Below are 14,347 nucleotides of genomic sequence, written 5' to 3' on the forward strand. Positions count from 1 at the left end.
ATTTAGCGGATTTCTGGAAGCTGCAATCTGAGGCTGCAGTAGAAAACCCAGTGGTGTTTTTCTTGGACTTTGTTCACACCAAATTGTGCTGGATTCTGAGGAGAATGTCAGTGAATAAGGAGTAACACATTTTATCACCCAAATACCATGAAACTTGTCTATTTGTAGTACATTTCTCATGAAATCAAGCAGCACAGACTGGCACTCTGGTTAAAAACCAGTCATCATCACTCTGACATTGGCAGTCGGTCAAGCATTTGGTTCAGCTCCAGACAGCCTCATGACATCAGCCTTCTTGGCTTCCACTGAAGGTGAAACCACCAGAGGTGAAAAATACAACTCAGGCATCTGGGCTGTGAGGACAGATGAGCCTTTTAAGATTCTCACAACGCAACATCCCAGTGACATTTATTGTCATTCAAGTCAGCAAGACTGAGCACAATGTGTTTCCAAGAGAGACAGGGGGAAGTTGTTTTCGTTGTTTTAGTCAGTGAGAGATTGTGTTCTCATCTGGACTGACGTCGGTGCCAGATGTGATTACATTGCTTTTGGTAGTGGCAGATTCGGGCCACCAACCTGTGACTCCCTGTGATTAGGAATTAATTCTGGCTGTCCTTGTAGCTGCACGGCCAATTGACTGCAAGACAAAGAGATGAGATGATTTTTTTTTGTTGTATCTGCGTCAGACGAATCAAGGACACTTGCTCATCATTTGTTCAGTTCTATTATTATGTTCTATTAACGTCTCATTATTGTCAGCATAACTTCAAAAAACCTCATGGTGAAGCTTCAGCTTCTCACTGATGTCATGTTACTTTCGTAGTTTAGCTAGCGTGAATGGGCGGGACATCATGAGAGACTCCGCCTTCAATGTTTGTGCTGAAAAGTGACCACAACCTTCTGCACCGAGTCATTGGGACAAACCATTCTCACGCTGAGACGTCAAGTAAGGACTCTCTTCAAGTGAGTTTTGTGTCCAATGTTCACAATGAAGTCAGCCTTCCACGCTGTCCATGTGGACACACAGGAGTTTCAATAGAGTCAAAAGTTCCCCTTCCCATGTGACGTTCCACAGGGAGGGTACTACAAATTTGACGTCACTTGGCATATATAGTACCGTATGCGGCTCCCCACCCTGAATGACGTGCAGTAGAAGTTTGAGGTGCCTTATTTACCAAGTGACTCGTATACAGAGCGAGACCATGCCATCCAATGTCTAACTCTAAACCCAACCACTGTCTTTCTTTCACGAGACACGCTACCTACGGCATCAGAATATGACGCAGAAGGTGGACATGTCCATCAATTGAAAGTCTAACTTGTCAACATGTCATGCTGAAGTCTAACTTCATAGGAGGCAAAAGGAACTTGAATTTCATGCCTTGGAAGTGAGAGAGGGTTGGTCTGTGTGCATACCACTTTGGTGAAGGTGGATGAACCCTCATCATGCAACTCCTACTGTACTTCTCTGCTGGGCACAGTGAAGGAACACAGATGAGATAGGGTGAAGACTGAATAGTTACTATAGCTAAGAATACTGTACCACAGAAATTAATGATATGTACTTGAGTAGACTTGATCGTTGTTAGCCATTTCATACCTTTCCAGAGACCAGAAGCAGTTCCTATAGAAGCTACGATTGAGGAACCCAAACTTGTTCAAGGATCTTAAGTTCCTTGGAATGTCTTTGCTTGGTACTTCTTTTTAGGCCCCTTGACTTCCTTCAAAAAAGGAAACCTTTCAAGCTAATGGCAGAACTCCAAAATTGCGGGAGGAAACCATAAGCATGGAGGTGCTACCAGATCACTTCCGCCCACCTGGTGTCCACTACTACTGCCACGCGATGATGTCACATCAGGCAAGTTGTGATCGTATTTTTTTGAAAAAGATTTCATGAGTAAATTAAACTTCCAATGAAGAATTTGATGGCACCTGCAACATTCATATGAGCAAAGCCAACAAAGCCTTCTTAGATACAGCCAGGACACAGTCCACAGCCGGAAGAAAGTGAATCGTTTTATTTTTTTCCCCGAAGCACCCCTGCGCGTAAGGTTCAGTTCCATTGTTCTCTCCGTCATGACCAAAAGCTACAGGAGAGAGATTTAATCTGAAAATGTCTGGCAGAAACATGTTCACTTTTCTGTGGCAGTGGGAAACAAGTAGTCGATCTTATGAAGCTGCATCTCTACAGAGCCACACAGAGCATCAGAATGATCAAAAGAAATAGGGACGGATGTCCAACCGAATGAGGGCCGTGTGGTCAGAAAGGCAGCAGCCTTGTTTGGAGAAAAGGCAAAAGAAACTGGCACAAAAGAGCTGTACAGGCAGTGCAACTCAGTCATTAACCTAACCTCCCACTGTGGAGGCCAAGCTGAAGGTTGACACATGGTTAACATCAATAACCCTGTCAGGAATTGCTCGGCTAATCAGGGCGACTCTTCATTCCCCACCCAGGTATTGATAAGATTTCGTCAGGGAGTAGTTGGAGTTTGAAGAGGTAGTGCAGGAGGCGGAGCTCATTCCAGAGCAAGCGTGTAAATCATCTCTTCCCACTTCTCATCTGAAATTCTCAGTTGCCGGAAATGTGTGTTCTAGCATCCATTATTAGTGCAGTATTCCAACACCCTTTTTTTTTTTCACACAGAAGGTGCGGCTCTCACTGCCTTAGAGGGAACCTAACAATTTTTTCTCTTGTTTAGTGGTTGTGACATTTCAGATTGAAATGCCAGACCAGGTTCATACAGGTGAATGAACGATCAGTCTCTTTCTGGTTGCATACCTTGCATTGATCTTGCTCAGAAACCCAAACAATCCATGGCTTGCCCATCGTTCCACTTTTCAAGGTCCGGTCTAGAATGGGGTCACATGACCCTGCACTCTGTCATGAAGGTGCCCTGCCAATATCTTCCAGAGTGATCACTCCACGTCAGAATCTTAATCGAAGGTCCTCCTGATCCACCACAGGACGGTGGAGACGGTGACGAAGAACCAATGGGTGAAGAATGACCTGAATCACTTGAACTGCTGACCCCTGGTGGACAACACCACGCTAAGAAGAATTGGGTGCCAAGCATGACACTGTGATCTCAAATCATGACACTATATCTTGCAGGAAAAGCAGCTTCATCTGGTCTTGCGAGTTGAATATACTCCCAAGAAGAATGTGCTTGTCTAAAGTCGCCTCTGCCCAGTTAGGGGTGATGCACTTGCAGAATAGGTTTTCATTCTGACGCCAACTTCCAAAGAAAGCGATTGAAAATGACACCTAAATGAACACCAGCTGGTGATTGACGCTGATAGATTTGAACGTTTCAATAAACTCAAACTTCATTTGGACTTCTGTTTAAATGTGCGTCATTGGTAGAAGCTTTCATCACCACCTAACCCCAAATCCAGGTCAGTTTGCAGTGAATAAACGTCATGATGATGTTTAATTCACAGTCTCATCTGTGTTTTGTTGTCCGTGTAAACAAGCACTGTCCAAAAGGAGCTCTAATTTAGACTCCACCTGGAGGCTCTTGAGAAAATGAGGTCACACTTTCCATCTGTGGCACTGATGTTTGAACGCTGACATTTCTGGATGAAAAAAAAAGGCGAGTTGTGAGGATGAGAAATGTCAGCGCGGAATCAACGGCAAATAAAAATGCAGAGCGTCTGACTTCCCCACCACGTCGGACATATTGGATGGCTTCCCTTGTCGTCTTTGTTATCGCCAGATTCTCTCCCCCTGCAGGATTTTAATGGTGCTATAAAAGAGCTCTATTAGGTGATTGTGCTTGTGAGGAAGAAATAGATATCATGTGCGAGGTCACAGTTAACAGCTGAGGTGTGACAAGTGTGTGTCTCAGCTCGACGGGCGATAAAACAAACCTTTTAAAAACGAGACAACTAGAAAATGGATTTTTAAAACTGTCGTACATGTAACTATTATGTTTCATAATTTCTCTTTTTTCGATTTATGATTCAAAACAGGGGTGAAATACAGTCGCAGGGCCAGCAGCTAAAGTGAAGAGGTCCCCAGAAACCTGAGTCAGCACCTAAGTTTCAGTGGTTTGACTATCTTTTGACTGAAATGAGTGAGTCCTTGTGGTGGTATGTTGAATTTCAGCAGTCGGTTTTGCCGGTCAAGAGCAAGGTCATCTGGAGTCATGTACTGTGATGCCCTGATTTCTAATAGTTTAAAGAATTCTTGGACTCCTCTTGATGTGGAGGAGCCGTGGTTCAAGTTTAAGTTCCACCCAGATAGACATAGAAAATGTGAATATATTCCGTTATGATTAAATGAATTGTCAGTCCGTGTTTTATTTTGAAAGCGTGGTCGGAAGTCTCACCCGCAGCACTGCGCCTTGACAGTGTAACATTGACCCACTTCGAGAGTGTTTGAATGGGCAGCGCGGGGAGCGCAGAGGACACGCGTGGAGTCAGGGGTCCCCGCCTGTCCAGCTCGCTCCCGCACTTCCACACCATCATGCTGGACACGTTCCCACACCATGAATCCCGCCAACGAGACCAGGACTGAGAGGAGCGCGGAACCCTATCTGTTCGCGCTCGGCACCTATAAACTTCTGGCGTTCACTATCGGAACCATCGGCGTGTTCGGCTTCTGCAACAACATCGTGGTCATCGCACTTTACTGCAAATTCAAGCGGCTGCGGACCCCGACGAACCTGCTGCTGGTCAACATCAGCCTGAGCGACCTGCTGGTGTCCGTCATCGGGATAAACTTTACGTTCGTTTCGTGCGTCAAGGGAGGATGGATCTGGAGCCGGGCGACCTGCGTCTGGGACGGATTCAGCAACAGCTTATTCGGTAAAACGCACAACTCATATTTATGATTGGTATGATGATCGTATACAAACTACTTCAACTAAATAGCGCAGACACACATTTTAAACAATGCGCATCTCATAACGATGGAATGAAATGTAGGTCAGTGTGAATATTGAGCGTCTATTATTGTGTTTTTTAAACGACAGTCCGCTGTCTGTTGCCAACCCTGAAATTAGATTTCTAATCTTCCAATTTGTCATCGAAGGCGACACACGCGCATCGGCACGCGCGCGCGCGCTTTGGCACACTGAAACGCACAAGGATGAGACAGTATATCATTATCGAGTAATAACTGTGGAATTAACTGAGGATTGTTTTTCCACTGAAAGACAGTAAACAAACCCTGCCCTCGTGTTTCCTCCGTTTACAGATGGATCATTTATGAGGGTCAAGTCTTGGCAAGCACACAAACATAAAAATGGAACAAGCTGGCTCTGGTTGAAACTGTGTGAAACCTACTCATCCCATGCATAATATCACAGATATTATGCAACTGATAATCATGATACGTTTACACAAAGCTACTAAAGAAGTTACAAGCAACGGAATATTTATCATTTATAATTCATCAGACTGTGTTTTTGGCTGTGTGTTTTCAACGTTCATGCTTGTGCGTTTGAAACACCAGCACCGATGCCTGTCCTCTATGAAACTGTGACAGTCTTGGACACTGCTGATCTATTCACAACTCATGCTAGCAATCTGTATATGTTTCACATCAGACATCAGAACTTCTGAGCTAAAATGTGTGGCAGTGGGGAATGTTCAGTGTTGGTTGTTTTACTGCCCCAGGGAGAAGCATTGGGCTGTGGCCACTCAAAAATGCATTTTTTCCTATCCAGTCTTTTACCCCTGATCTTATAAAGAATGTTTTCATTCTGGAAAAAGCTCCACACAATATCTACCTGGCCTGTATTTGGCGTTGTTTCTGGGTACATTTTTAGGTGCACGTCCCTCCTTTTATGAGGAAGTGCACATGTGGTGAGTGTCGATGGTACGGTTATCAGGTGCAACATTTCCTGAATATTGAGGTGGACGATTTGTGTGACTGCGTGCCGGGCAGTGCTGCTGCTTTCTGTGTATTTTGATCTTATTCGGCAACGTTATGGCAGAAAACAGAGTGAAAAGGTGGGTGTTTGACATCAAAAATGTTCTTGAAGGTGCTAAGACAGATTATACCTGAAGCGCTGTAACTTATATCACATATTACTAGTTTAATATTTGGATTTGTTGGTGTAGAAATACTAACCGCTGACTTGCGCCAGCTAGTGGAGAAGATATTTTACTGATCCAGTTCAGAATGTTCTGAGATACTGGGGCAAATGAGCTTGGCAGCTCTAAATATAGTGCATGCTTGTGGTGGTCTAAAGTCAGGTAGTGGTGTTTAAGATGAGTCAGTGCCGTCGGTTGGGATAAATTCCATAGTCTCTAGTGGGCCGTGTTGCGAAGCTCAACGGGCTGTATATGGCCCACGGGGCATGGCTTGCCCGTGGCGGCTTTAAACGATAACTTGACCTGTCAGACCAATGACGTCATGGCCTCCTTGTTGGGTTTGTCTTGTGCTTCCACAGTGACAGCATTTCCTGGTCTCACTGTGACTGACACAATCCTCCATGTACCACTTCTGCTGTGCTCACACCTCGTCATCGCACCGACCGCCTCGGCCCTTTTTCCAGTTCTCAGAGCCGCGGCGCTCTGCAGCAGAAACGTGTGAATGAGAGCTCAGGGGTCACCGACTGGTGCCCCTCCTCAGGGAAGGAGGACGGAGGCGCGGTAATGAGCTCATTAGACGACACTCATTTGAAAGCGAACGCACAGATGTGAAGGCTGGACGTGTCCTCTAAAGGACGCTGGCTTGATCTCGCATGAGACGTCATGAGCGAGACCGACGTTGCAGTGGAATGTTTCGCCAGCTCTCTGACATTGTCCTGTGGATGAGCGGACAAACCCGGGATATGTGAAGAGGCGAATTCAAATTCCAGCGGCGCTGCGTCCCCAGAGTCTGGCTGCGCCTGCTTTGTCATTCACAGCGCGTGCTCCTGATGGGATCTGAGCTCAGGACATCTGAGGAGGGTCCACACGTGTGCTCGGATGCCTGTTTGGTTAGTCAACACTCACTTCTGTGGCCTCTTTTGCAATGACAAATCGTTCCTGCTCGCACCTTCGCTCCTGGCCCACAAACACACCTCAGACAGGAGCCAACCGAAATAATCCCTGACAGTGGTGTCCGTGCACGTCCATCTGAAGCTGCCTCGCCTGCGCAAGTTCCATCGACACGCTGATTAAAGTGGAGATGAGCGAACGACAACAGCTCAGTGTTCAAGGATAAACACACAATGTAGAAAAACAAGCAGTGACACTTTATTGAACACCTGGCAGGATTGATCTGTAGGGACGTCATACTCAGTCATCCATGTGCTGCCTCCATCATTCTGGACCAGTGAGGGAGACGCAAATGTTTGATGTCTCTTGTGCTGTTTCTGGGCAAAAGTATTTATTTCTTTCCTCTAGATTTTTGTCTGTATTCTTTTGTTTTGGTAGTTACATATCGCCAAAAGTAGAAGAAGATTTGCTTGATGCCATGTCTGGTTCCATCCCTCAGAGGTGCGATCAGCACACTGACTTGTGAATTCCAGCAACAATCTGCTTCACTTCTGTTTCACTTTTTTGTCCGGCCGACTTCAGAGTTTTCATCTTCAGATTTGCATACTACAAATGTTGCCGCCCAAAATATGCTGCAGTGTTATCCATATCATTTGACGCCTAAATCGCATTTAACATCCCTTTTGAGATTTGACTGTTTTTGTCAATACATACTTATTTTCAGGTTTATCTCCTCACTTGTGTTTATTTCTGCACGTTTTTGTTGCATTTTGTTCATGTTTCAGTTTTCTATCTGTCTGCTTGTGGTTGGGGCGGCAGAGTGGAGGCACTGTTTTTCCATTTTTTTCATTGGTTTTCATTATCGTGGGACGCCATAATTGAAATTGAATTTGTATTGCGCAGCCATAAAACACTCATCCCTGCTGTTCAATATTCAGCCTCATAATTGTCTGTGTTTTACTATTCCACCATAGGGGAAACATTGTTTTAAATGGAATATTCAATCCATGATGGGGAAAATAATTTGACTGTTCTTAATGAACAAGCTTGAGTATGTAGTGTTGAAGTGTTATTTGACTTGTTATATTTGTGGTACTACAGATGTGGGTTTTTTCTAGCTGATATTTGGGCCAAACGGTCAAAGATCATGTAGAAGTCTTGGAAAAGTCATGAAGTGAAGAAGTGACCCCTGTGGTTGAGAGAAAACCATCTGAAATTCAGGTTTCAGAAAAGCTCGAGGGAGTCTGAGCACCAGCTGCTGCTCTCTGTCAATCTTCAACATTCTCTCAGCGTTTGATGATGGTGCTCTCTGACCACAGTGACACTGAGTAGCCACTGACCCAGATCCTGAGCTTGTACTCTCTCACTCCAGGCATCGTGTCCATCATGACGCTGGCGGCTCTGGCCTATGAGCGCTACATCCGGGTGGTGCACGCTCAAGTGGTGGACTTCACCTGGGCTTGGCGGGCCATCGCCCACATCTGGCTCTACTCTCTGGCCTGGACAGGGGCGCCCCTGTTGGGATGGAACCGGTACACGCTGGAGATCCACCAGCTGGGCTGCTCGCTGGACTGGGCTTCCAAGGACCCCAACGATGCGTCTTTTATTCTCTTCTTCCTGCTGGCCTGCTTCTTCGTCCCCGTGGGCATCATGATCTACTGCTACGGCAACATTCTGTACACGGTCAAAATGGTGAGACGCATAAGACTTGAAGACTTGAATCTGACCAGAGTCATGCTTTAGTGATGCGCAACATAAATGTTCTCAGGCAGATTCAGTTTAGTTTGTGTGAGATTTTAGCTCTTTCTAGAATCTAGTAGTGAATCCCAAAATCAATGACAGTGGTTACGATTGTCTCCATCTTGACTTTTCACTCTTTCTTAATGGTATCGGATGCCTTCTGGCAATATGGTTGACTCATGTTCACATCATGTTATTAATCATTAACGTCCTCAGGAACTTTCTATAGCCGTCGATTATTTTCCATTTACCATTTACTAAAGGGGAAACGCGACGTGCGAGTAGCTGCTCATGTGCACCTGGGAGGAAGGAGGTGAAAAATATAGGGTGCCCTCGAGGCATCCTGCCAAAAAGGAAGTCCTTCCTTCCTAAAGATTGTTTTCAAAATGTCAGTTTTTGAAGTATCAGAAGTAATGAAATACTTTGCTAAGCCCCTCCCCCTCACAAACCTCTCAGGTACCGGTGAATACGGTACGGCTTCACCTCCTGGCGGTAAATGGCTCACGCATGTGCAGCCGTCATTTTAGGTAAAAGTACAGTGAAATAAGCGAATAAATCTTCCAATAGAACAAGTGAAAAAACATATGTAAGATTGTTTTGTCTTAAAAGAAGTCCCTCCATCTTGCTGAAATGTCTCGTACAAGTGAATGTATCTTGAATTAAGCTGGAGATTTTGACTACAAACTTGGTAAGATTTAGAGTTTTGATTGTGAGCTGGCAACACTGGTTGGAAGCTTTCATCTCATGTGCGCATTATAAACCAAAAGAAAGTGTGGCAGACATAACAGATGACAGGGAGCTTGTCCCAGCGAATGGATTGGATCATTTAGCTGGCGATATTTCAGATTCAAGATTGCAGATGAATTGCAACACCATTTCTGTAAAGCTGCCGCTAGTAAATTCCGTCCCTCGGTGGGAGCACAAGAGATCTTTTCTACTATTTGCAGGAGGAGAATGCAAAACTGAAAGATGTTTCTTGTGTCGCTCCTCCAGTCTCTAATCGATCTCAAAACACTGCTCCCAGCAAGTGTCATTGTCAGCCAAACACAAATGATTCACATGTGCAGCTTGTCCATATGACAGACACCAGCACATTCCATTTACGCCATTTTTTATTTTGGTAATGACTTCCAATATTCTCAATCCATTTAACTGCATCACTCTTGTTTGATTCCTACAGACTTTCCGTCCTTTAACTGTGCAGCTGTAATTGTTTTACCCTTTTGTTTTCATTCGCATTACCTTGCTCTTGCGATAGCAGCCACGTCGGACATGTCTGTTATGGACGTCATTTATTGGAACTGCATTCTAACAGGTTTTGAATGCCTTTAAATAACATGGTTTGTGAGATACTGCTTGTTATCAGGTAATTATCACCCAGCCTGAAACACGTTGCTTGCATTAAAGCTGTGACTCTGTTGCCTGAAGCGTGTCGCACACACCGCTCCCATATAGCTGCTCAACACTTTGTCACATGTAACTGCTTCCTGTCTTACAGTGGGGTGTCCCATTTTCGAAACAAGCCGTCCATAGGAATTCTGACATACACTGATGTTTAGATTTTTCTTTCCACACTATTGTTGTTTTTAGCATTATAGTGTTAGCTTGTTCTGCAGCGCCTTCTCCGCCAGGGAGAGTAATGAATCTTGTTCAATGTTCATTTGAAATTCCACCAAAATGCAATTGATTCAATGATGGTTAACAAAGTTTCAAGTGAAATAGGATTCTTCCATTTTGCTGACAGACAGAAACAAAGACAACCAAATAGCCTCTGTGGTGGAGGGAAAAGGGTTTCTGTGCTGCGCAACACTGGGTGTATTACTGGAGACAGGCTTCACTTAAGCTAACTCTGGCTTTTATTGAGAAGAAACTGGTGGACCTGCGCTGACCGACGGCCGCCCTCCTCCGTGCGTTCAATTACTGCCTCTATTATCGCCACCTACCTGCAGGCGTGTCCTGAGCCGCCAGAATCGTGTTAGCCTCAAATCCCTCTGTCAACGAGCGTTCGCGTAAATGTTTTTCAACAAGCGGTGCTGATTAAAATGAATATTTCTAATCTCCGTCGATGTAATTAGTCCCTTTGTGGCGGCGGGCAGATGGTGTTTGAGCAGGAAACTGCAAATATCAGACCAGACTGGGCCGAGCTTAAGCTCCTTCATCCTGTGAAAACCCGCTCACCTCCAAACTGCCGGTCAAAATCCACAAAAGAGCTCAGCAGTCGGAGAAGAGCTTCATCCTGACTGCGAGGCATTATTCATGCGCTACAGTGAGTAATGTCAGAACTCTAAACCTCCTCAGAGTTCTCGTGGCCCACATCTGGAATCATGGAGATTGATGGAAAAATCAAGTCCAAACACTCTTTGAACTAGCCTTTCCTCTACAGTCTCCTGCCCCAGTCCAGACAAGAAGGAGTCCGAAGTTCTTCCAATATTTATTCAGTGACTTACCTGAGATTTATAAGCCAGGAATGTTTTATGGGTTTGTTCACCACGGCTGTGCTGCGGTGTCCTCATCGCTCCTGGTTCCACGTGACCAGATTCCAAAATACCTCCAGAGAAGTGGATAAAAACACTTTGATGCATCAACCTTAAAAGGAAATCTAAATAACTCAAACATTATGCTTCGAATAGAGACGTCTTACATCTTTATTTATCCACCCATCCATCCGCATTGTCTGGTCGTGGGGTAAAGAGGCCCAGACTTCATTCCAGAACAAAACTTCCTCCATGTGTTCTCCATGCTGACTGTGAAACTAAAACTCGCCCTGGGTCTGCCCCGGGTCCTCCTCCAATTTGGATTTAAAGGAGACATCTTGGAGACCCTTGTCCTCCCCTTCCAAACCAAGAACTCCTCTACCTGACAGACCTCTTCACGGGTCTAGGCAGGAGGACCATGGTCTTGGATGGAGAGGAGTCTCCCCTTCATCAAGGCACCTGTGTTGTATTGCCTTGGAAGAGTATAAATGTTAAATATGTCTTAATTCTTGGTTCTCCAGCTGCGCTCCATCCAGGACCTCCAGACCGTGCAGGTCATCAAGATCCTTCGCTACGAGAAGAAAGTGGCCGCCATGTTCCTCCTCATGATCACCTGCTTCCTGGTGTGCTGGACGCCGTACGCCGTGGTGTCCATGATGGAGGCCTTCGGGAGGAAGAGCATGATCTCCCCCACTGTGGCCATCATCCCCTCCTTCTTCGCCAAGTCCAGCACGGCCTACAACCCGCTCATCTACGTCTTCATGAGCCGGAAGGTTGGTGTTCACAGTGTGGTGTTGAACAGCTTTGTTGACAGACGGGCGTCAAGGCTTAAACCCGCCGTCTTTTTCCCACAGTTTCGCCGCTGCTTGCTGCAGCTGCTCTGCTCCCGCCTCTCCTGGCCGCAGCACAGCTTCAAAGAGCGCCCCCTGGCTTCGGCGGAGCGGCCCATCAGACCCATTGTGGTCTCCGACGGCTGCAGTAGCCGCAACAGGCCCAAAAAGAGGGTGACGTTCAACTCGTCCTCCATCGTTTTCATCATCACCAGCGACGACCTGCAGCGGCTGGACGTGCCCTCCAAGAGCAGCGAGTCCACGCGGCTGAACGTCATTCAAGTGAGGCCGCTGTGATCGGCCGCGACTGGACTTCTCACCTCCTGCCTCAGTGTGCTCGACACGTGCGGTCGAGCCCGTACGATTCCGTCTGACCTCCCTCTGCCTTGCTTAGCTTCTACAAACACGGGCGCATTCACAAGCTCCAAAATCCCAAGTACATTTGTAGATTTGAAGATGAGCTTAGAGAGCTCCTTCCTGCACAGTAGATATAGATCCAACTGTACCGTTTCAAATATTAGGTGCTAAGATGTAGAGTAGTTTGTAAAGTTTCTATGACAATATTCAAACTCATGAAAGTAGCAGCTCCAAATCTAATCAGATATGACCTCATCAATACTGGCAAAGAGCCATATTACTGTCGCACAAGGTTCCCAAATATGTAAATATTAGTTTCACTTCATAGCAGCCGTGTTTGTAAATTTCCATGAGTAGAGAACCTGTGAGGCTCTTTTCGATTAGATCGAGAAAAACTGTGGAAAATATATTTTTTTATTTAGTCGATTATTTTTTGTCAAAGTTATTTTGCACTTTTTAACCCTTTTTAAATTTAATTTAAATCAATTAATTTATCGGTTGCTCTTATCCACTTTTTGATAATAATTTTGATTTTTTTCAGAATTGTTTTGTGTTTATTTATCAGTAATGTTTAACAAACATTGTATTATAAGATTATTATTATTGCAACATTAATAATTGATAAGAAACTGAATTTTTATGATGACAGTGTTTTCAAAATGTATTCAATGTTTTTTTTAATTTTGATAAATTATATATATAAATGTTAAAATAAAGTAAATTTTGAATTGTATACAATTAACTTGCAATTTGTATTTTAAACTGAATATTTGTGTTCTGTTATTGTAATATCAACATCCAAAATGTTCATGTCAACATGAATCCATACAATGTAGAAAGCAAAAATAATATTTTAGGAGACGATAAAAACATTTTTCTTTTGGTCAGAAAACAAGGTATAACAATGTGCAATAAGGTAATAAATAATTTAACCAATTTAAGTGGAATCTACAACTAATGCACAGCTCTGTATTTGTTTTATGGTGTTATAGATTTCCTCCATCTGTTTTATTGCTTTTGTAGCATTTGCTTCCAAATCACAATCCGCAAGATCAGAGTGAAGGAAACACGTATTTTCTTCAGTCTGAGATTGTCGTTTTTATTAGGAATGAATGTGTCACCTCGGTTTCAATGAGACGGCGCCTCCTGGTGGGTTGTCCTAAACCAAACCTTCTCCCATCTTGGTGATGGTCCTCACGTCCACTTTCACCACATACATGAACGTTGTTATCTTCCTCTTCGTCATCTCCAACCTTCTTGGTGCAACTTTGTCTCCAAGCTTCTCCACATATGACCCTCTGATATACTCATTCCTGGCTCCCAATAGTCGCGCCAATGTATGGATCACCCATTAAAGCCTCTCAACAAGGTGGCGCCAAATGCTATCTGTTACTTCCGTTTACCTGTCTACTTGATTTTGCTCACTATGATGGCAAATCAAGTCCAATCTTTCAGACCTTAAGTTTGGACGACAAATCGCTTGTGAAAGTGCCCTTATTGTATATACTCTGTCAGCTGCAGCCTCAACCCAAAACCTCAGTATCACAGTCTTTTCCTGATGGTACAATCGAAGCAGGCAGTATGAGAGTCCTCATCTGCCGCCAGTTGTTGTGATCTAGAAGTACATGTGATGATGTAGTAGCCCACTTGTGAAGCATATTTAGCACGTGTGTGACAACCGTAGGCCGAGTAGCTGGAGGGCGGCGGGAGTTTTTCGTGTGGTTGGTACCCAACTGTGTGGGATATAAGCCTTAGCTCACTAGCCATATTAACCAGAGACGGTCTTTGCTGTGGACGGATTCAATAAAGAGATATTTTATCTACCTAGCTGGTGTGACGTGCCTCATTTCAGCTGACCGAGAGCAGTTTGGCGGAATTATACATAAGAGGTGTAATGAGACGAGAGGAGAGAAGTCCCGGTGAGATGCTGTCAGCTATGAATAGATGTGATGAATGGATTCCCAGAGCTGTTCAAATCTTAATGAGTGTGGACATGTGTGTGACCAAGAGTGG

The 14,347-nt window shown here is 44.7% G+C and overlaps 1 protein-coding gene across 1 annotated transcript; it reads left to right on the forward strand.

Annotated features, from left to right (window-relative positions):
- Nucleotides 1-4,372: 4,372 nt before the first annotated feature.
- Nucleotides 4,373-14,146, forward strand: opn3 (opsin 3). Its single transcript, XM_053875230.1, has 4 exons — nt 4,373-4,809; nt 8,306-8,625; nt 11,669-11,920; nt 12,002-14,146. The coding sequence occupies exons 1-4, from the start codon at nt 4,491-4,493 to the stop codon at nt 12,272-12,274; spliced, it is 1,164 nt and encodes a 387-aa protein (XP_053731205.1). The 5' UTR covers nt 4,373-4,490; the 3' UTR covers nt 12,275-14,146.
- The last annotated feature ends 201 nt before the right edge of the window (nt 14,147-14,347 follow it).

This window comes from Synchiropus splendidus, chromosome 9 (assembly GCF_027744825.2).
Source record: "Synchiropus splendidus isolate RoL2022-P1 chromosome 9, RoL_Sspl_1.0, whole genome shotgun sequence".
NCBI classification, from domain to species: Eukaryota; Metazoa; Chordata; class Actinopteri; order Syngnathiformes; family Callionymidae; genus Synchiropus; species Synchiropus splendidus.

Bases quoted from the DNA above. Each gene is read 5' to 3' on its own strand.
- opn3 (XM_053875230.1), top strand. From the start codon at position 4,491: ATGAATCCCGCCAACGAGACCAGGACTGAGAGGAGCGCGGAACCCTAT. The intron at 4,810-8,305 runs GTAAAACGCACA...CTCTCACTCCAG, and splicing joins ATTCAGCAACAGCTTATTCG to GCATCGTGTCCATCATGACG. The intron at 8,626-11,668 runs GTGAGACGCATA...TTGGTTCTCCAG, and splicing joins TTCTGTACACGGTCAAAATG to CTGCGCTCCATCCAGGACCT.